This window comes from Synchiropus splendidus, chromosome 5, assembly GCF_027744825.2.
Source record: "Synchiropus splendidus isolate RoL2022-P1 chromosome 5, RoL_Sspl_1.0, whole genome shotgun sequence".
Lineage (NCBI taxonomy): Eukaryota > Metazoa > Chordata > Actinopteri > Syngnathiformes > Callionymidae > Synchiropus > Synchiropus splendidus.
This window is the reverse complement of record NC_071338.1, coordinates 10938453-10959747: the sequence shown is the minus strand read 5'-3', so window position 1 is coordinate 10959747 and position 21295 is coordinate 10938453. Positions and strand designations below refer to the sequence as shown.

The 21295-nt window shown below is 42.9% G+C and overlaps 3 protein-coding genes across 4 annotated transcripts; 1 reads left to right on the top strand and 2 right to left on the bottom strand.

Annotated features, from left to right (window-relative positions):
• Positions 1 to 44: 44 nt before the first annotated feature.
• On the top strand, positions 45 to 7754 carry eif3c (eukaryotic translation initiation factor 3, subunit C). Its single transcript, XM_053865329.1, has 23 exons — positions 45 to 205; positions 1405 to 1522; positions 1605 to 1670; positions 1745 to 1934; positions 2041 to 2166; positions 2577 to 2628; positions 2805 to 2920; positions 3116 to 3267; positions 3344 to 3494; positions 3622 to 3725; positions 3856 to 3997; positions 4090 to 4218; positions 4689 to 4782; positions 4889 to 5076; positions 5211 to 5435; positions 5516 to 5707; positions 5826 to 5997; positions 6294 to 6453; positions 6534 to 6599; positions 6685 to 6772; positions 6845 to 7010; positions 7122 to 7163; positions 7433 to 7754. The coding sequence occupies exons 2-23, from the start codon at positions 1425 to 1427 to the stop codon at positions 7510 to 7512; spliced, it is 2799 nt and encodes a 932-aa protein (XP_053721304.1). The 5' UTR covers positions 45 to 205; positions 1405 to 1424; the 3' UTR covers positions 7513 to 7754.
• A 127-nt stretch (positions 7755 to 7881) lies between these two features.
• On the bottom strand, positions 7882 to 13875 carry prodh2 (proline dehydrogenase 2). 2 transcript variants are annotated; one of them, XM_053866036.1, is made up of 11 exons: positions 13741 to 13875; positions 11954 to 12186; positions 11659 to 11849; positions 11137 to 11263; positions 10877 to 10948; positions 10706 to 10786; positions 8912 to 9055; positions 8670 to 8836; positions 8469 to 8579; positions 8317 to 8405; positions 7882 to 8214 (listed from the first exon to the last, which is right to left on the bottom strand). In XM_053866036.1, exons 2-11 carry the CDS (start codon positions 12179 to 12181, stop codon positions 8048 to 8050), a joined length of 1377 nt encoding a protein of 458 aa, XP_053722011.1. In that variant the 5' UTR covers positions 12182 to 12186; positions 13741 to 13875; the 3' UTR covers positions 7882 to 8047. The 2 variants fall into 2 exon arrangements, with proteins under 2 accessions (XP_053722011.1, XP_053722010.1); XM_053866035.1 differs by lacking the exon at positions 13741 to 13875 and adding an exon at positions 13324 to 13369.
• Positions 13876 to 16093: 2218 nt separating this feature from the next.
• tbx6 (T-box transcription factor 6) lies at positions 16094 to 19684 on the bottom strand. The gene is made up of 8 exons (XM_053866098.1): positions 19615 to 19684; positions 18916 to 19129; positions 18488 to 18755; positions 18254 to 18397; positions 17993 to 18063; positions 17857 to 17915; positions 17508 to 17784; positions 16094 to 17285 (listed from the first exon to the last, which is right to left on the bottom strand). The coding sequence occupies exons 1-8, from the start codon at positions 19682 to 19684 to the stop codon at positions 16106 to 16108; spliced, it is 2283 nt and encodes a 760-aa protein (XP_053722073.1). The 3' UTR covers positions 16094 to 16105.
• Between the last annotated feature and the right edge of the window lie 1611 nt (positions 19685 to 21295).

The window sequence follows — 21295 nt, the reverse complement described above, 5'->3', positions numbered from 1 at the left end:
CTAGGGGGCAGTGTTGCCACGAGGGCGCTAAGGTGTAGGCGCTGTTGTCCTTCCGCCTCGTGCAGGAACTACTTCCTTTTCCTGACGCGAGTCTCCGGCAAGGCAGTTGCACGCCTCCGTCTGTTGGCCGTTCACCGCAAAACTGGATTGTAAAACTTTAACAACCAGACGGACTGATAACAGAGTTCTTTCTTCGAGATCGTAGGTAAGGGGTTTGATTCAATTTAATAGGTGTTTGTGTTTAAATGGTGAACTCCTACTGTCGTTACTGGTAGGCAGAGGCCTCCTAATTAGCATTAGCTTAGAGCTAACCTCGCGCCATGTTGGTATGTGATTGTTGCTTTTACAGTGCAGGTAAAGAAATGTTGATTTCACTGTGAAAATAAAAAAAGTATATGTTTTAACAGAGGTAGTCGTCTAACGTTTTAGTGGGATTTTCTCTCCCGTGTTGTGGCGAACAGCTGCATGAGTTCCACTCGACATGACTGGTTTCATGCATCTTATTCGGGATGAATTATAAAATGGACGTTACCTCACAAATGCATACTCCACGATCAGTAAATAATTTACTTGTTCACGACATTTTTTTCTTTAAAAGAAACATGTTTGTATGATAAATGCTTGACCTTTGTTAGACGTGAATAAATCCCCCACTTCTTTGGGATACGATCGTACCAGATGGGTAATGTTTGAGTCTTTGTCGGGGCTCGCACCACCATATCTCCATATAAAAACTGGTAACGCTTTAGCAGTCACTCCTGCAATTTAAATAGATTAATGGAAATGGATCACTAAAGGTGTTTTGGAAGTTCGCCGTACTATTAGAGAAAGAAGAAATTACTCCATAAAATGAACTGCATCAACATAAATTATACAAAGGGAGTTTTCACTGGTCAAATAGTTTTATTCTTTCAACGTATCGCTGTAACAAAAGAGTCTGAGGTTTTCCAGCTGGCTGGGAGGGAACTCTACAGTTTGGATTAGATGAGTCTATTGCTTCATACCTATCTAGGTAGAAATTGAGAATATAGTGATTTAAAGAAGAAATCAATGTGTATGAATTTCTCTGTGTTGATCAATTTAGTCCTGCATGTTTGTACTTTTGTTAACTTAATTTTTATTATGTTATTAGTCACCGTCATACTCTTGAAGATATTACTATTTCTATTACTATAATTTTTCCATTTTTTTAACATATTTAAAATGTTTTTTCCATCATTTTTTTGCTTTGTTAACAACGGCATTATTCATCGATGTCTGTAGTGTTGATTTTGTGTAACACACAATATTAAATGGTGCTGCTACCACAGCCCAGGCGGAGGAATGCTGGGTGCTTTTTGTTTTTGTCCCTACATATGAGTTGTACTGTATTGCACATTAATACCTTCTTAATTGTATTTTCAGGTTTTCCATCTTCTTCAAGCATGTCTCGTTTTTTCGCTACTGGGTCTGACAGTGAGTCAGAGGAGTCATCATCTGCTGATGAGATCACCCCAAAGGCACCTGGGACCACCTTTAAGCAGTAAGTTTTCCATATCCCTAAACCCGTCCAGTGGTGAGTTCCAACCTTCAAAGTTGTCACAACATTATGTCTATCTTTACAGGTCCTTGCTGCTCAGTGATGAAGAGGAAGACACCAAGCGAGTTCTGCGTAGCGCAAAGGACAAAAGGTGGGAAGAAGATGGTCCCTTTTTTGTTGTTTTGTTGTGTTGCTGTTGTCAAACAAGGAGTTCTTCCGTTCTAGGTTTGAGGAACTGACCAACCTCATTAAGACAATCCGCAATGCCATGAAGATCCGTGACATGGCCAAGTGTCTGGAAGAGTTTGAGCAGTTATGTCGAGTCTTCCTTAAAAGCAAGAACATAGTGGATAAAGAGGGGGTTCCTTCTTTTTACATCCGACTCCTAGCAGACCTGGAGGACTATCTAAACCAGGTTTGTAAATTCTAATCGTTACTTGACGTCAATGTTTTTTTGTTGGTTTATTTTTTTAAATGTCTCTGGTGTTTCTTTAATTTTTTAACATTGTGATTTTCTGCAGCTGTGGGAAGACAAGGAAGGCAAAAAGAAGATGAATAAAAACAATGCAAAAGCTCTGAGTACACTCCGCCAGAAGATTCGCAAATACAACAGGGACTACGAGACAGAAATCACTGCATACAAAGAGGTACTACACTTACATTTAAGCACGTCTGCTGTTGACATCTTCAGATATAGGAATATTGCAGCAAAATGTATTCACTTTAACCCTTCCCATCGTCTTCTATAGCTTGTGTATACCTAATGTATGTCAACGTTAGTTCAGTTTTGTCGAATGACATACATCTTTCGCAGTAAAATGCACACGCTTCACAAGTAATTCAGATTGTTGGGATACCTTTTTTTTTGTTTTATGTGGCGAGCATTGGTGATTTTCTAACCCATCACGGTTATGAAACCTGGTTAAATGGCATCTCTTTATTTTTACAAGTAGTTGAATATAAATTAGGAAATTATTATGATGTAGTAGTCATATTTACAGTATATACAATCATATATTTAGCATTTTTGCTTTTCTTTTCTTTTTTTTTTTACCAGAACCCACAGGAGTCTGCAGATGAAGAGGAGGAGAAGGCGCAAGATGATTCAGGTAATATATAGTACTTTTACTGCTGTCCTTTTCTCTCTCAGGAGTTCACTTCTAATAATACATTTAAGAGTTACATGTATTAAATAAAGATCCAAGTCAGGCTTGACTGCAAATAGGATTAAGTCATCATCACTTGCAGCTACTCTCTCTGAAACTATTTTTTCCCCCTCATACAGGTTCCTCATCAGAGGATGATGACGATGACGATGATGACATCCCTACAGCCAAGTCTTTCCTAAAGAAAAAGCCTGAAGCTGTCCCAGAGGCTAGCAAGGCTGCCAAAGGCTCTGGGGTGAGTCAATAGCTGTGCGCGCATCTTTTACCTTTCGTTTTGCCTCATTTATTTATCCAACAAATGGCACTACATACTTTTTCCTGTGCCATAAAAATGACCCATGGAAAAAAACTGCTAACACAACCATTCTTTTGTTCCCTGAAAAAAAAAACAACCGAAGTCAATTTTTTCAAATTGATGTGTGCGGTGCAGGATGATGAGTCTTCTAGTGGTGGCGATGATGATGATGAAGACGATGACGACGACGATGGTGGCTGGGGCTCAGACTCCGTTGGCAGTGGAAGCGAGAGCTCTGATGAAGCAGAAGGAAAGAGTGCGTCCCTGGCCATGGCCTTTCTTAAAAAGTATGTAGTACTCTTAACTAAAACTGTATTGTGTATTCAGTGAGACAAAAAAACAACTCTTCATTTATTAATTCAGGCCCCAGTTACCTGACAAAGCCAGTGAAAAGGTTACAAAAAAGAAGAAGCTGAAGAAGAAAGTGCGCATAGAGGAAGAGCCTGAGGAAGAACCTGGTGAGGAAGTGGAGGGAGGATGGGAGAAGGTCAAGGGTGGAGCCCCCATGGTCAAGGTAAAGACGAGATCGGGAATAAGCCGACTTGATTCCTTGAATCAATGTGTGGACTAATGTATTCACGCTGCCTGGCAGTATTGTATGAACAGAATATTAAATGAACGTCTTTTGGTTTTTTAATCAGGAAAAGCCAAAGATGTTTGCTAAAGGAACTGAGATCAACATTGCAGTGGTGGTAAAGAAACTCAACGAGATCCTGCAGGCAAGAGGGAAGAAAGGCACTGACAGGTAACCACACCATTCACAACATGTCGTATTGTTTTCTAAAACTTTGCATTCATTCTCATTCGTCACATGATCCTGTCTTTTAGTTTAGGGCACAATAAAATGATTAACTTGTTTTCTTCTTCTTCTTTAGGGCTGCTCAGATTGAGCTGCTCCACTCGCTGTCCAGCATCTCCGCTGAGCACAACCTTGGTGTTGGAATCTTGGTCAAAATAAAGTTCAACATTGTCGCCTCCTTATATGACTACAATCCCAATCTGGCAGCTTTCATGAAGGTCAGAATGTTATTGAACAACAAGCATGTGTGGTGCCATTTTTAATTGTCTTCAGGGCTTTTTTATTAAATGTTCCTTTTGTGTCCTAACAGCCCGAAATGTGGAAGAAGTGTCTGGACTGCATAGAGGAGCTGCTGAACATCCTTTTCGACAACAACAATGACATCTTCATTGGGGAGAACATTGCGGAGGACAGCGAAAATCTGGCGATCTCAGAGCAGGTGACAGAACCTTGATAGATCCTTTAGATCTAAGACATGCCACAGTCATGTTGGTCTCAAAGTAAATCAGACTTTGCTTGTAATTATATCAAAATATGTCTGGGGTTACTCCTTCAAAATGACTGTATTCCATGATAATTGATAACAACCTTGCCATTCCTCATTGCATTGTAGTCACCTTCCCTGTCCTTTATTGAATCCAGTGAAATAATTATTCTTTGACGGTCCTCATATTTAGACATTGTTCCTTTAAGTTCTCCAGAAAAACAACTCATAATTACTATTATTATTTACTTGGTCCTCAAGATCCATTTTGTTTCTCTACTGTTCCTAAAATAATTTCATATTTTTAAACCTGAAAAGCTTTCAGAGTCTTGTTTATATTTCACAGTTCATATCAGGGAACTTGGTGTTATATGATGGTTAAAGGGACCTTTTGTTTCTATAAATGCCTACTATTGTTTTTTCAGCCTTTCCGGGTCCGCGGTTGTATCTTGACTCTGGTGGAGAGGATGGACGAAGAGTTTACAAAGATCATGCAGAACACAGATCCCCACTCACAAGGTTTGTTTACAGCATACAGTTACACATATAACTGAAAACAGTTATATGTGGAACGTTCAGCAACAACAATGAGCCGTCGATCTTTCTTTCTCCCTCACAAATCCAGAATATGTGGACAACCTGAAAGATGAGGGGCGAGTGTGCGATATCATTGATGGTCTGCTCTCGTACTTGGAGAAAAAGGGAACCACGGAGGAGGTGTGCCGTGTATACCTGCGCAGGATCATGCACACTTACTACAAGTTTGACTACAAGGCTCATGAGCGCAGCAAGGCCCTGCAGGGAGAGTCCAAGGTGAGAGAAATGTTCCATTTTTACTAGCAACCTAAATGAGATATTAAAAAGAATGAGTTGTTCATCTTGGCTCATATAAAACACAAGAAGTCCAGAGGTTTTTTCAATTTTTGAGTCTAGTTTTGTCTGTGTAGTCCGAACAGGACCAAATGGAGGCAGAGGGCGAAAACAGTGCCCTGAATATGGACCGCCTCTGCAAGTTCATTTACGCCAAGGACCGCACCGACCGTATTCGTACCTGTGCCATCCTCTGCCACATCTATCACCATGCCCTGCATTCCCGCTGGTACCAGGCCCGAGACTTGATGCTCATGAGCCACCTCCAAGACAACATTCAGCACGCTGACCCACCAGTGCAGGTGAGGCGGTAGAAGCCCCTATGAAATAGTTTTATCATTTCAGCAGCTGCATAAATAACTGAAACATCTTTTCCCCACAGATCCTCTACAACAGAACCATGGTTCAGCTGGGCATCTGTGCCTTCCGTCAAGGGATGATCAAGGATGCCCACAACGCACTGCTCGACATCCAGTCTTCTGGTCGTGCTAAAGAGCTTCTGGGTCAGGGCTTGCTCATGAGGAACATGCAGGAGAGGAACGCCGAACAGGAGAAGATCGAGAAGAGAAGACAGGTAGGTTTCTATGACTGTGTAGGCCTTCCTCCATCCTGACTGATCGGCTTTGTGATCTGCAACCTAGACGTGTATGTGTTGTATGTGAAAACTGAAGTTTTTTCCATCTCTAACACAGGTGCCCTTCCACATGCACATCAACCTGGAGCTACTGGAGTGTGTCTATCTGGTGTCAGCCATGTTGCTGGAGATCCCATACATGGCTGCTCATGAGTTTGATGCCCGGCGTAGAATGATCAGCAAGCAGTTCCATCACCAGCTCAGGGTGGGAGAGAGGCAGCCCCTCCTGGGTGAGTGGTGAACGTCAAGGTTTTTAATTTTTTGGGGGGGGGATTCAGTCACCCTCTTGTTTCCACAACAATCATGATTGCAATTCTGTCCAAAGTCTAGCCATGGTGACGTTTAAATAGATGGATTAAAGACCTTCTAATGGAAAAATGACAGTTTTATTCTTCATAGAAAGCTGTGAGCAATTGACAATTACATTCATGTTCCAAATATGATTAGTCACCATCCCATCCGAGTAATAGTTACGTGTGACCTGGTTGCAAATGATAGTCATCTTAAATTTTTGGCCGTCCTCCAGGACCCCCTGAGAGCATGAGGGAGCATGTGGTGGCTGCCAGCAAGGCCATGAAGATGGGCGACTGGCGCACGTGTCACTCCTTCATCATCAACGAAAAGATGAACAGTAAAGTTTGGGACCTATTCGCAGAGACTCAGCAAGTGCGCGAGATGCTCGTCAGGTCAGACACATTCATTTAGTGAGCCGTGTCCTCCGTTGTTGTGTATTTATTGGTGTGTTTGTCTGATATTCTGACTGTAGGAAGATCCAGGAGGAGTCTCTGAGGACCTACCTGTTCACCTACAGCAGCGTTTATGACTCTATCAGGCAAGTGCTGTCGCAGCCGCTTCACTACATCCACATTGCTGCGCTACTATGTCATTGAATGTTTTTGCCATCTGCCTGATTCCAGCATGCAGACCTTGTCTGAGATGTTTGAACTCGAGATCCCGACAGTTCACAGCATTATCAGCAAAATGATCATCAATGAGGAGCTGATGGTGAGTTTAAAGGCGATGCCCTTGAGTTGGGAAGACGTGTCTGATTGTGTTTATTCAATGTCACTCTGTCAGGCCTCTCTGGACCAGCCCACGCAGACTGTGGTGATGCACCGCACCGAGCCCACCTCCCTGCAGAACATGGCCCTTCAGCTGGCTGAGAAACTGGGCAGCTTAGTGGAGAACAATGAGCGTGTCTTTGACCTTAAGCAAGGGGTCTATGGAGGCTACTTCAACAGAGGTGAGGAGAAAACGATGTCCGCGATGCTATTGTGTCTTCATGCCCGTATGGAGGCTCAGTTTTGGGCATGGCATCTTTGATTCATGGCTCCTATTCTTGTTTGTGTTACAGATCAGAAAGGTGGATATCAACAGAAGCAGTCCTACCAGAGAGGTTTGTTCATCACTCCCATTTTGGTGTCACTTTACCACACATCTTTGTGTTAGTCCGATGAAGTATAGTCGTCTTCTTGCGTTCACACAGCAATAATCCAGTTCACTAATGTAGGTCAGCTCATGGAAGACTTATTTAACAGGAGGTATTTGATGCTTCACAGTTGTGAATTGTTTGAACATGTTGACTCTTTTCTCTAAAGCTTTAGAATGTCGAACTGTGCTACTTTGCAACTCTAAACCAACCCTCTCTTTTTTCTACACTTGCAGATCAGAAAGGAGGTTATCAGCAGAACAAGTCGGGCTACCAACGTGGTGGCTACAGAAACCAAAACCAAAGCAATTATTGATTTTTGGTGGAAGGTTTGTGCAGTGACTTGAACCAGTTTTCATTCCATAAGGACGACGACATCACCTGCGGGCTCACACTTTCCAACCTCATCATACAAGAACCCCCCGGCCTCTCACTGCAGCTCATTTGGACACTGAACGTTTGAAGGTTACTAATGGAGTCTTGCAGTGTGGGAACACATGGTCAAGCTTCTGTTCAAGAGAAACGTGAATTATCTAATAAACATGAGACACAATCTTATCCTGTCCAGCTGTCTCATTTTTTTACTTTCTTCACCGCTTGTGGTTGGAGCCTGAGACGGGGCCATATACATAAGTCGCATCCATGAAACGTTTCATAAAACGTTTTTTTTTTTTATTGCGTTTTGAATTCAGTTGTGCAAATATGAAATACATCAATTTCAAGAGGTTATAAACAATTCAAACAACCGTGATTATCTATACTGTAAATCAGAAATACGTGGCGCCATTCAACTCCACTGAATGTCTTTGACCCATTTTATGGATTACTCGGCTTCCACTTAGAGTTCCCGGTCAGATACGGCGAATTCTCCTCCACAGTTCTTGCCTCAGAAGATCTCTTTCTTTACGGATCCCTTTTAAAACAGTCTGGTTCTCCTGAGCCCGTCGAACCAAGTATGGCACCGTGTCCTCCACTGAGCCATAAGGCACCGACTTGTACACGGCGTAACCCTCTTTAGCTGGTGGGGGACAAAGAGATTATGCTCTGGTCAGTTCTTGACCACATGAAACTTCCAAAACGGTGCATTCCAATGTTAATGATTGAAAGGAAATCGGCTGACCCAGAGTGAGAGACACGTGGTCACACATTCCCAGCAGCTGGCCAAAGCACACGGAGCCTCCCTCACAGTTGATGCCAAGTTCTTTGATCCTGAAGGGAACAAATGAAAGAGTCAAATATGTCATTGCTTGTTTCTGTTTGTGTCGTTCTCACCGCTCAGCAGCTTTTCTCACAGACTCTTCGTTGTGTGTGGCGACGATCATGCTGTAGCGTCCAGGGTTTTGGGAAATAATATCCAGCATCACTTCCAGCGAGCCATTGTAACTAAAAACAGCCGGACAGTCTGTCAAAGTCTGCCAGTTTTGTTATGTTGCGGAGCTCATCATTCACAGCTCAAAGTGTGCAGCGCTTCACCTGTCGTTTGTTTCCTCCCAACTGTTATGGATCGGATCGAGACGGCCTTCAGCCTTCGCCAGTTTCCTCTCTTTGTCCATGTATGCTCCACGCACCAACTTGACCCCCAGACAGAAGCCCTCATTTCTGGACAACTGGAGCGCTTGCAGCAGAAGAGACCTGGACTCCTAATGCATTTCACTCTCAGCCAACGATTCCTCAATGAATCCACGGAAACATTCTTGGAAACAGCTAAAAGATACCTTCAAGTAGCACTGGTAGGTGTTCCAAATCCAGGGTCCTTCTTTGTTGAACTTCTTCATCATCGCCATTGTTACCAGGGACAAGGCTGGATTCATGTAGGTGTATTCTGCATCCACCAGGACGCGCACCTTGTTGACGCTTGCCTGCAGACATGACACTTTGGAAAGTAAATCAGGACAGCAGTGGCTTGGACAACTGAATTGAATCATGCTGCAGCAGAAAGAGCTGAGCTGGACGGTGAGGTGGAAACTTGTTTTTGAGCCTTTGCACATGGTTCACTCTTCAAGGAGACAGGCAATGATATTGTTTAAGGAGTGTGAAGCATTATGTGGAAGAATTAAAGATTAATGTGCGTCTAATAGTAGAACATCCTTCAGGTTGAAAGAACTAAAAAGATAACTTTGGATTGAACTAAACCAAGGCCATCAACAACACTAACTCGAATGACGTGTTTCAACAACGTCATAAGATAGCATTAGAAATCGAACGCAATGGTTGACCATAGTGATGTTCCATTCCACTGGTATCCTCTCCGATGCGATACTGAGTAATATTCAGGCTGGCATCATCGATCAAGACACCGATACCTATATGTTTGTGACTGCACCTAATCATAGCTTCCTCAAGAATTCAAGGATGAGTACATTAATTATTGTTTATTTACTCAGAAAAAAATAAAACATTAAAATAAAGAATCCTTTCATTATTATGAATATTATTTATGAATTATTTAATTCTCAGGTATCTCACTGAAAAACAAATTATGGCACTTCTCCGCACTGAATAACAAACAAATAGTGCACAATAATTGCACCGTTAAATTAATATAAATTATTAATAAAAGTAATGTATATTAATTTAACAGTTAATTCAACAGTTTACGTTTGATTGAAAATAATAACACAATATTTAGTAGCTAAACTTGTGTTTTATTCATCTTTTTTAGTACATTTTTTCACCAAGGCTGTTTTATTGTCATTGCACTGTATAATTTATTTAACTGTATAATTGAAAAGATCTACTTTAAACTACCAAGGAATCCTTACATGAACTAATGTAGGCTGAAGTTAGGATGGGTGAGATTATTTCAGTGATACACATACTATTACCTCATTATTATTATTTATTATATTATTATAGATATTTATTACTTTACTTTACCAGAATAGTGCCTGCCTATTGCATGGCTGTCGGCTGCACGTGACGCGGCAGAAAAGTGGTTCCCACCAACCACGTGTCCAGACAGGATCTCAATAGTTTATATGATAGTTACTTTTCATTGCGTTCCTGTTAAGGATATGCATTACCTCCAATGACTTAAGCATCGAAAGTATCGATATTTTGGTTTGAGAAGAATCAAGATCCGGTATCGGAGGTATTGATGTTTCAGGATCGATCTGCACATCACTAGTTGACAACTAATTGCAAGAAATGCTGAGACTTCGACTGAAGTAGGTTGGTCTTCTGCGGTGACTGACTTGTATGTGAAAGCTGTAACATCAAAATTACTGGACACGACGACGATTAAAAGTCGTCTATATGTCATTTGAGCCAGTTTGGTGTTTCGTATTTTCCACGTTTTTACTCTTCTATTCATACACATATTGGCATTCTACATTGTGAAACAACAGCCGTATTATTTCCATGATGTTTTTTCATTTCCAGAGTAACCCTGTCCAGCTGTGACCTAAACTCAACTCCAGTCACGCCGTATAGCCGGCAGGATGTGAGACGTGGAGCATCCCATAGGTTCACTTGGGGTAGTGCAGGAAGAGCTGTCACAATAACATTACCTCTGATATCTTGTTGAGTCTTCGCAGGCTGCAGTGGAAGTGTCTGTTTTCACTTTCAGTCAAACCCGGAAAGTCCAGCATCTAGAATACCATTCACAGGTCAAAGGTTGTTTCCATCACATTATGTAGTTAATGCTGATGCAGCTGCGTGGAGACAGACGGGCATCCTACCTCTCCGTCCATCGCCCTGACCAGCAAATTCAGGTCATATGGCTCATTGGCGATGAGGGTGGTCAGTTTGACCTTGAGGGACGCATCAGAAGCAAAGTCAAATATAACAAAGCAGCAGCCGCGGAAACATGACATGTGTGCTCTTATCTTTCTTCCCAACAATAATCAGCTTGTGTTTACCTGCCGGGTCAAGTGCTTTAAATTCTCCTTCCATTTTAACACACACTTACGAAGCGTATTGTGCGTTCTCCATGACTTACACACAGCTCGGGGCTGAGCAGCGCTGTGATCTTTAGCTGCATCATGGGCTCTCTGCTCCAGGCATTGCTGTGGGACATCCTCACACACTCCAGCATGGCCTCCATGTTGTCTTCATATCTTTTCTCCCTTTAGATGACAGGGTTGAATTTCAATACCAGCAACACGATTGCTGTCCATCAGTCTGTCAACATCCATCAATATCTTTTATAGTTCTTTGTGTCTATATTAGTGTATTAGTCAAATCACTCATGCTTTTGATCTGAGCAGTGTTTCATACGCCTATTTTAATTGACCTGCTTTTCGATCCTCTCATACTACAGCACATTATTAGTCCAATAATGCATAGCAACAAATAAAAGTTTTAGAAATAAGGCACTATTTGTATAGCTATTTAAAACATGGATCATTGTATTTATGAGGAACTTGTTACTGTCGGGCCTGAAGTGTGGCAGTATTGTGGCAAAATGTGCCTCCATTTATTAATAATAATAATAATAATAAAAAGGCATTAGAGGGAGTACCCAGTACTTTCTCCCAGGTCCTCCTCAATGGGCACAGCCAGCATCGGTCTCAGTCCCAGCGAGCTCATCTTCTCCATGGACTGAGAGATCTCCATCTCATTCTCGCCAGCCACAAACTGGGAGTAGACGGTGGGACGCAGCAGCATTGAAAACCCCCTCCTTCCCAGCAGAGTTCTGGCTACTGACATGAGCTACATAAAAGAGAACGGTAAACTGCTTGTTCTGTCATTAGATAATGAATTCTAGTGTGACAAGGAGATGTTTTTCTTCAGGTTACATCTCGGCTTGGTCTCACCTTTCCGCAGTTGTTGACCAGTACTGGGAAAGAGCAGAAGCGGAAGACAGCCAGGGCTCGGAGGAGCTCGTACAAAGTCTTAACCCTGAAGGCACTGGGATCCTCGAAGGCCAGAGTGGCAGGAGCCTGTCCTGTAGGTTTGCTGGCCACCACACTTGAGGGTCCAGTGCCAATGAGCCTCAGTGAGGAGATGGAAGGAAGCACGGGACGGAGACGAGTCCGGATCATTGTTCCTGGAGAGGGAAGTAAGCCTGACTCACTTTAACTTCCAAGTAAATTCAACATCTCTTTTACATGAAAAATGTCAGTTGGAGGATCAAGATCACACAAGTTTCGGCACCACTATTTTGGTGAAAGTCACACAAACCGTTGTTTGCTGTACACATACATGTCCTCTTGTAATTGTAGAGGCCCGAGTTGACTTGTAACTCGCAGTGTCTGGACAGATTTTGCATCGGAATGTTGACGCACAAGTTTTTTTTTTTTAGATGTGTCTATACGTAGCTCACTGCCCCGATTGCAAGTGTCCTATTCATCTTTCAAGCTCCACCCTTGATGTGAGTCCATCTGCTCTCGCCTTGGTTTTCCATCCCAAAGCTAACATTTAGAAAGTTCGTGTTTAGATGCAGACGAAATATTTAACCTGCTCCTGAGCGAACGAATACAACTTTGCAAAGGAATCTGAGGGAGCGAAATGTTTCTTTACAATTCTATGCTCTCATTCAAACCTGTGACTCAGAGACACTTGTATTGCTCTTGTCATTGTGGCAAATTCCTGTCCTGCTCGTGTTGGTTGAGCTGTTAGTGTCAATTATGTTGGATGGTATTTTTCTGGTACCTAATCATTTTGAAAATAAACCAGTGCCGGGAACAGTTCGGTTACTTATAGGCAGCTTGTAGTCGTGTCGTGAAATTGAGACACAAACATCTTCAAGCATCTGTAGCTTTAGCTTCAACTCAAAGTGACATACTTTCCAAAACAAGGAAAGAACCAAATGCCTTGTCAATAATGCCTTGCTATCAACATTTACTTCCATACGCAACCTGTGCACCTCTGCATCATTGTTTTGGCTACTGCCGCTCTATTTTCTCATCTAGATTTTTTTTTTTTTTGAAGAGATGTTGACAACAATTTATCTTAATGTAAGTTGTTTTTTGTAATTTAATCTTATTATTGTTTTCATCAGGGCATCTCTGTTTTTTAGCTGACATGTTAAAACTCCAACAACAGTCAAGTGACAAGGAAATGATTAACTTGCTGTTGTGTCACAGACTTCAGTGAGCTTTACTTTGTTAAAGAATAGCAGAATTATCAATGACTGACAAATTCGTTTTTGAAACTTGATCGAGATTTTAGAAATTGTACTCACCCACAGCTCTTCCCACCCAAAGAGTCCCCTTCATAATAAAAGCAGTCTGGCTGTTTAACTGCCTCTAAGTCAGTAAGTTAGACCAATCACGTTTCTATATTTCCTCCGGCCCCTGTTTGTCACGTCCCACCTCTTCACTAGGTGGCGTTTGTTATCTTCTTGTCCCCTAGATAGAGTTAACTATGTCTCTACTTGTGCTTTCCTTCGCACAGAAATCATCAACTAAAGAATGAAAAAAATCATCTGCTCTAAAACAGGTTAACTAAAGTTTTTCTCACATGACATTGAAATAGAAATAATCTTAAACCTGTTGCAGGTCCAACCAGCAGTGACTAGTAAATCATAAAGACTTCTGTGCTCCCAACGGAGGAAAATGACAAAGCATAGTTTACAGTTTATTATAAAAAGCAGCCTTACGCTTTTTGCATAGGAGATATTCCCAATGTCCTCAGTGTAGATATCAGCGGAAAACTCGATGAAAAGCAGGACGGCAGACTGCAGAACAAGTGGCCAGCAGATTTGCAGTGGGGCGGGAAAGTGGGAGAGAAAAAGTGAACGGATTGTGGCAGGAAATCTGACACTTCCCTGCAAAAAGACGTTGTTATCGCTTTCAAAGTAAATCTTTAAATTCTACCAAGTAAGCTCTGTTGTAAATCTTCAATGAGAAAGTTGAACACAAAATGCTTAAAACCAAGAAACCCTCTCCACTTTGCTACAACTTCATCTCCTTATGTAATGAATATAATCAGAATGTCATTGATGTGACTCAAATTGGGCACATGAAAACTTCAGTTATCAAACGTGGTCATTTCTCTGTGATCCAGTTCTGACATTCACATACCCAGAGTGGCACTGGGAGGGAACAGAAAGCTTTTTTTTTATTGCAATTGGTCAAACAAAATAGATTTAATTAGTATATTTAGGTGGAGGAGATTTGCTGTGGTCAGTTGTTTAGGTCACACCTTAAAATCCTGCTTGAAGCAACTCTGGGTTCAAGGCCAACCTGGGTCTTTTCAGTGTGCCCAGTATATTCTCCCTCTGCAACATTTCATGTTTCCACCCACAGACCACAAACATGCAGAAGTAAGAGTTTGTGTGTACTTGTTTATCTGTCCGCATGAGGACCATTTCTTCAAAAAGCCTCAATTTGAGCATGAAAACGTCAAAACAACACGCTCATTATAGTTAGGTTTAAGTTTGATTCAGCGTCCTGGATAAGGTGAGCCATTTGTTTAGGATGGTTAGGTTTAGGGTGAGCGGCTGGGGAAAGCATTATGGCAATGGGAGGTCCCCACAAGGATAGAGATACAGACGTGTGTGTGTGTGTGTGTTCCCTGTGATGGACCTGTCCTCAGAATACCCCACCTCCCGCCCAGTGTAAATGTCTCCAGTCGCAGCGACTCCATCGAGAGAAAAAGTATTTGGCCGGTGCTTCAGCATTTGCATTCCAGTTGGAATGGTTACAGACTTCTGTTTTCATGCAGCACAAGTCGAGAGCTGTGGGCCACGCAGGAGCAAATCCTGCCAACTAGGTCAACATAACACTCATTGCATACATTCATCTGACATCGGTCTGCTGCTGTTTCAGAATTATTGCGTTGTTATTACTGTGTCATGATTATAATGCAAGTCATATGGTGCTGTTTCAGGAGGGCGTCAAATCGAGGGAGTTCATATCTGAAGCTTTTCAGAAGGGAATGGCGCGTGAAATGCAAAACATGTAGGCTAAAGTTTACTGTGCAGCAGAATCTGAGGAGGATGTACTTACCCTTTGAGCTGGGCGCCAAGCTGTTCTCCCGACTTCAAAGTTCACTACGACAGCAACTTTCCTCACTCAGCTTTACAGTATTCCGTTTTCTCCCTGTGTGCACTCAGCCCACATCTGGACCTTAAATGACCCTAATGCTCCAGTTACGCTCAACACTATGGGATCGTATAGCAGTATAGAAGTAGGCAGGGACAAAACATGTGCCAGCCTGTTAGATGTTAGCAAGCCTCTGAAAACTATAAACCACAGCATCTACCTAAAAACAACCTCAGTTTATAAATTGCTCTCAACACTGCGCTGCATTTTTAACTTTCAAAAGACTTCAAAAGAGATACCTGGATATTAAATTGTATGGAAAATGTCCTTGTTCTCAAAAACTCCTTAGTGTTTAATCATCCCCACCAACATTTTTTACCATTTTTATTTAAGTTTCAGATAGTTTGTCATAACACTATTAGTTGTTTCTTTGTTTGTTTTTTAATTTACTTTACCATTAGTACTTGAGGCCATATGTGTGTAGCCCACTTTTAATGTGGCTCCATGAGTTCATTGACTTACATAAAGCATATATTGGTGCCTTTCAAATGTAACATGTACTTCCAGTTCTACTTGCATGTATTTCCAGTAATGCAGTATCCTTTGCTATTGTAGTACTAAATCTATGAAACAGATTACAAATGGTCTTTTTTTTATTTTCCCAATTCAACAGTCACATTGGAGTATTTTTAAATATTACAGGTGTCTGATTTCAATTATATAAGTTTACTTCGAGGGTTCTTGAGATGGTCTGCCCTGGTCAAATGTGCTGGCAACTCTCTCAGATATACCCACTGTGGCCATGCAGTCAAAATAGAAATTATCACTCAAAAGAAATGTGTTTATTTTGGAATGAAAAAAGTATTTACACATTTGAATAAGAGAACACACGCACACACACAAGTACATTAAACTACATGTGACTGGTCAACTATTTATTCTAAAAGCGCCATTTCATGAGCAGTGATGTTCTAGATTTCAAAACACAGCTCTTGTGCTCATGTCCAGGTAGGGCCCTTGTGGGTGGGGGTGACCATGCTGGTGTCTGTAGAGATGTCTGAGTGGGATGGAGAGGGATGAGTGAGGGTCCTGACAGAGCCTCAGAGGGTAGGATGGGAAGGCGGGGTAGAGGTTTGGGTGGGCCGCAGAGGACTGCAGGCATGTAGGAAGTGATGGCTCCAACTGGGGGTGGAGGGAAGGGTGATGCAGCATCATCTCTGAACGGTAGGACCCCGGGTGGTTGAACTGCGACATGGCAGCTATATCAACAGGTGGGTAGGAAGGGGTTGAGGAGGTCTGCATGGTTGGAGGATGAGCTGCTGGCAGTGATGGAGCTGACGGGACAGCCAAGCAAGAAGAAGGTTGGAAAGAGGGGTGCGGAAGGGAGGAGGACGCATGTGTGAAGGCAGATGGGAATGGTGCGGCAAGAGCAGGGGTCTGATTTTGATGAGGGAGATTTGGAAGGTGAAGGGAAGGGTGACCTTTGTTTGATGGCATGTTTGGAAAGGTCAGATTCTGAATATGAGATGGAACCGATGGGAAACTGAAGGAGGTAGAAGAGCCATGTGTGGGTGCAGGGTAGGATTGTGAGGGTAAAATAGGGGCGGTTTGGGTGAGGGGCAACTGAGCAGTGACTGGAGGTGGCTCCAGGTCGCCCTGCAGGTTGTTGGGGTAAATAAATGTGGCTGAGCCCTGATCATCAGGTGAGTTGTTGCCACTGAGCGGCTCAACTTGGTTGGATTGTGAGAGCAAAGAGTGAGACAGCTGCTCCGGCTGCAGACCGGCCTGGCACGAGGGGTCTGGGGGAGGAAATGAAGTGTCCGTAGGGGTGTGGGGGCTTATCATATCCAGTTCTGAAGAACCTATGGTTTGGAAGTCAGGAGGGGACGCGGTGGTGAGAAGTGGCTGTGGTGAGGTGGAGCTGGATGGTGGTGGGGTGGGGAAGGTGAAAGAGGTCTGCTGCAGGGAGGGGGAGTTGGAGCTGGAGGAAAGTGTAGGGGATGAGGAAAGAATCGGAGGATAGTTGATAGGATCGTTGGTGTTGGAGGAGTCAGGAAGGGAGAACGTGGGCGATGACTGGGAGAGAAGAGCTGAGGTGTAGTTTTCTTGGTTTGCGGCGAAAGTGTTGGTGTAAACTGAATCGCCGATGGAGTCGGACCTGCAGAGGAGAGAAACAGTGATGTCAGACAATTCATATTCATAACATACCACTGGCCCCTGGTGCTGATCTGTCAGGAATTATGAAAATATATGTCTGAACATTGAAATTAAATGTATACACTGAGAATTAACCAGAAATACTTAGATGCAGTCACTTAACTTTGTTAAAATTGTCACCACATCTGACAGAATTGACGAAGGAAGAAATTCTTCCACCTACCCTTCAATCACAGGGTTTGTGACATCACTTCCTGTTGTGTCCTGGATCCCTGTGGTCAAAGTCATACTGATGTCTGGCAGCTGGGTTGTCATGAAAGGCGGGCCGAGATCCAGAGGCGCCTGTTGCACCAGCGGGTCCTGGAAGCTGCCCTCCTCTGGTTGGTACGCACAGGTCGGGTTGGTCAGTGCCGGGAGCGAGGCCAGAGCCAGGGCCTGCAGGTCTCTGTCAGAACCTGTCTGAGGCATCAGCTGAGTGGAGTCACAGGGGTCACAGTTCACTGAAAGAGAGGTATGGAGGTTTAGATGTATAGAAGGATGAGCTCATTTTTCAATCTGGTAAAGGTACCCACCTATATCCAAGGTTTCCGTGTGGACTGACAGTTTGCGCTTCTGTCTTGCATCTCTTTGCCTGTAGGGAAAGCAGCAAGGATAAGTACCGGCAATGCGAGTGTGTGTCGCTGTGTGTTTTTACCGACAGGCACTTACTTTTTGCTGTTCATGCCTTCATCTCGGAAACCCTTGGCAAATGGGTTGGAGTTGATCTTCAGTTCGGTGATCTAAGAAATCACAAAGAATTGAATTTCAATGAAACTGCTGCACAGCAGACACATGGTAAACCTATATTAAAGACATTAGCAATGAGATCATATATTGTTTAGAAGCTGGAAGAGGAAACAAGTGTTGCACTTCTCCTGACAGGTTAGTACATGACATGGCATGAATGACCACTTCTGAGTGCGTCAGTACCTTGTTGTTCTGGTAGGCAGTGACAGTGATAAACTGTGTCTCTGGGAAGATGAAGGAATGCTGCGCTGCCCCCCACCTCAGCACATCTCTGGCTTCAATCACATGTACCCTGGGCTGATACCGATGCAGAGAGTGGAGGATGATCTGTGGAGATGGAGCAGTACAAATAAGATGATGTGACAAATCCTCTGTCACAGAGGAACTTGCTTAAACACGTGTATATTGTCTACTCACATGGCCTTGTGAGTCCAGGGTGTTGTTGGTCAGCTTTGCATAGTGAAAGGAGATGGTGCGGCTTTGCCAGTGAGCTCCGGTGGCAGGGGAGTCTGGATGGATGAATACACGATCCGGTAGCCGGGCCTCTGCCCCGCCCACCGCCTGCCAGCCCCCTCCCTGGAAACGGTAGCGAGAGTTGTCCACTGGGACAATGTCCAAAAGCAGGATGTAACGAAGGGATGGGTTCAGACCAGCCAGCTTCAACCGTAACCCTGGAAACATCCGCCTGTGAGAGAATATATCAGAGATTTTTGATTTGTTAGATGCTTTGACCCAACAATGAGACAGAAAATGAATGTATATACAGTACATAAAGCATGTCTATGTTGTTTAAATTCAACAATTTAAGATGTCAGAATGTAACTTTTTTGTCCAATGAGACTCACCTGCCCTTCTTTGTGATGATCATCTCTGTGCCCACCGAGCTGAACTGTTTCCACAGAGACGAATTTTCAAGCTCCATTTTCACATCATCTTTTGGGGTTTTGGCAACGCTGTCGGTGGCGACTGAAGGAGGGGCCAGCAGCCTTGGTGGCAGGGCCTTTGCTGCCAAGTCACACGGAGGTGGGAACAAGGCGGTGTGAGCTGAGGCGTCTCGATCTGTAGAGGGAATGGATGTGTATTTCAGGGAGAGAAAGGTAAATAAGACGATAGTCAAGGCTTTATATAAAATATAGTATAAATATATATTAAATTTTCAAACTAATTTCATTAGTATGGAGCCTGTGGTCACTCGCGAAATAGTCAGAAGTGCAGTGTATTCTGAATTGGTGAATTGTGAGAGCGGTCAGCAAACAACTTAACCAAAGCTCATTTAATGTGATAATGAAGTCAAGAGCATAGTTTGCATGAACATGTCAGAGTGACAGTAAATATTTAACACCAATGCCACATTGACCTACCAACTTAATTTGTCAAAATTGTACTTAATTTAAGTAGAACTTAAATTAAAATCGCAACCTCGGTAGAGGCTCCGAAGGCTTAAAATGTATAAAACAATATGTGTTAATTCTTCATGAATTGGAATTACTGCTCTTTAGAAAATATCTGACGTGTCTTTAGAGTAAATGGGAAATTGCTCTCACCTCTGTAGAAGCAGTCTCCAATCCTCTGCGCTCCCAGATTTAAACTGGGGTACATGTCCACACTGAGCATGGTTCAGCTCTGGGTTCCTCTGCTGCCTGTCTTCACTGGCTGCACAATAACATGTCACTCCTCAACTCCTGAGCTACAGATTCCAGGTCTTAGTCCTCCTTATTGTAGATGACTCTTGTCCTAACTTCTTCTCTTGTTCCTCTGACTCCAAATGCCCAGAGCGCAGTCTGGCAGGGTTATATAGGTGTGTGGCGCTTCACACATTAAGGCCAAATGGCCACAAGAGTCTTCACTTACCTCTTCACACTTTGGCTTTGCTAGCATAACAATTGGCTATAGAGAGAACTTTTGGGCTATTTGCATGGCTGTGTTGTTTTGTTGTCATCACAGAAGGGATAGACATGATGGATTTGAGAACATTCTGCAATTCCTCATATAACATATAAACCGGGACATTTTTAAATCTCTGATTCGATCGGATTTCAGTTATTGCTTTCGCTGATGTTTGTCTCACCTTCTCTGAAGGTGTGGCAGGATAAACTCGGACCACTGTCTCACCTGCATCGCCTTTTCTATCATTGGATCCCTGTCATAAAAATAACATCACATGTTTCATTATTGCAAATCTTTTTCAACTTCATACTGCGCATTGCCAGAAGGCAAACAGAGCAGAGGAAATAGCTGTTACCAAAAACTAATACTTGACTTGTAGATGATTCAGTTAATCAAGAAACTCTGGTGTCATTTCATTTGTCAAGTGGTTTGAGTTCATCCTGAAAAACACACATAGACACACACACAAAGAAGTCATTAATAGAGAGATCGACTCCCGTCTGATCCCACACACACATCGTCAGGAGGTTCTTCCATCTGACTGCACCACAGATGTGATGTTTCATGATGGGATTTTGGTGAACCGCAGCAATGTTACACCCAACTACAAATCAACTTATCTCCATTTACAACCCTAAATACACATAAAAAGAGTTCCCTGTGGTTATTTCATGACCTACTGACAAGTGTCTTCCTCACAGCAGTCGCTCCGTTGCTCTTCCTCAGCAGGGAGTCCTCACTGTGGGTGGAAGTGGAGGGCAGTTTGGTCAGGCTGCAATTTGGTCACTGACCAACCCACACCGGTGTCTGAGGAGTCTGGACTGAAGCTTCATCCCAGTCACTAATAAATGCAACATTGATGGGACCATTTGCTGTGATATTCTGCCAGACATTTCCAAATGATTCACTCCTGAGACTGAAAACATATTCACCTTATCGATGTAAATAGCAGTTTAACAGGCTCAATAAACATACTGTCTATCAAAGTCTAGTCATTCATTGTTTTTCATGTCAGTTCCTGACATCAATCATTTTGTCTAGAAACATAAGTTTAGTGGAGGTTCCCCCTTCCAACAAATCCACCTGCTATATTTGTTCCAGGGACTCCAGAATTTGTCATCTGTGCTTTTAAAACGAATGATCTTGTTTCAGGATGTTGCTATACATTTCCACAAACAAATACACTGGATATATACCTTTGAAGTAGTACAGTGGTGTTGTAAAAATATCACAGATTCAATGTATCACAAGTTTAATTTGTCGTGAAAACTTTCAGTCAGATAGTTCGTTTTGTTGAGTAGAGTACAACCCTCCTCCACCCGAGATCCTCCCGAGTAT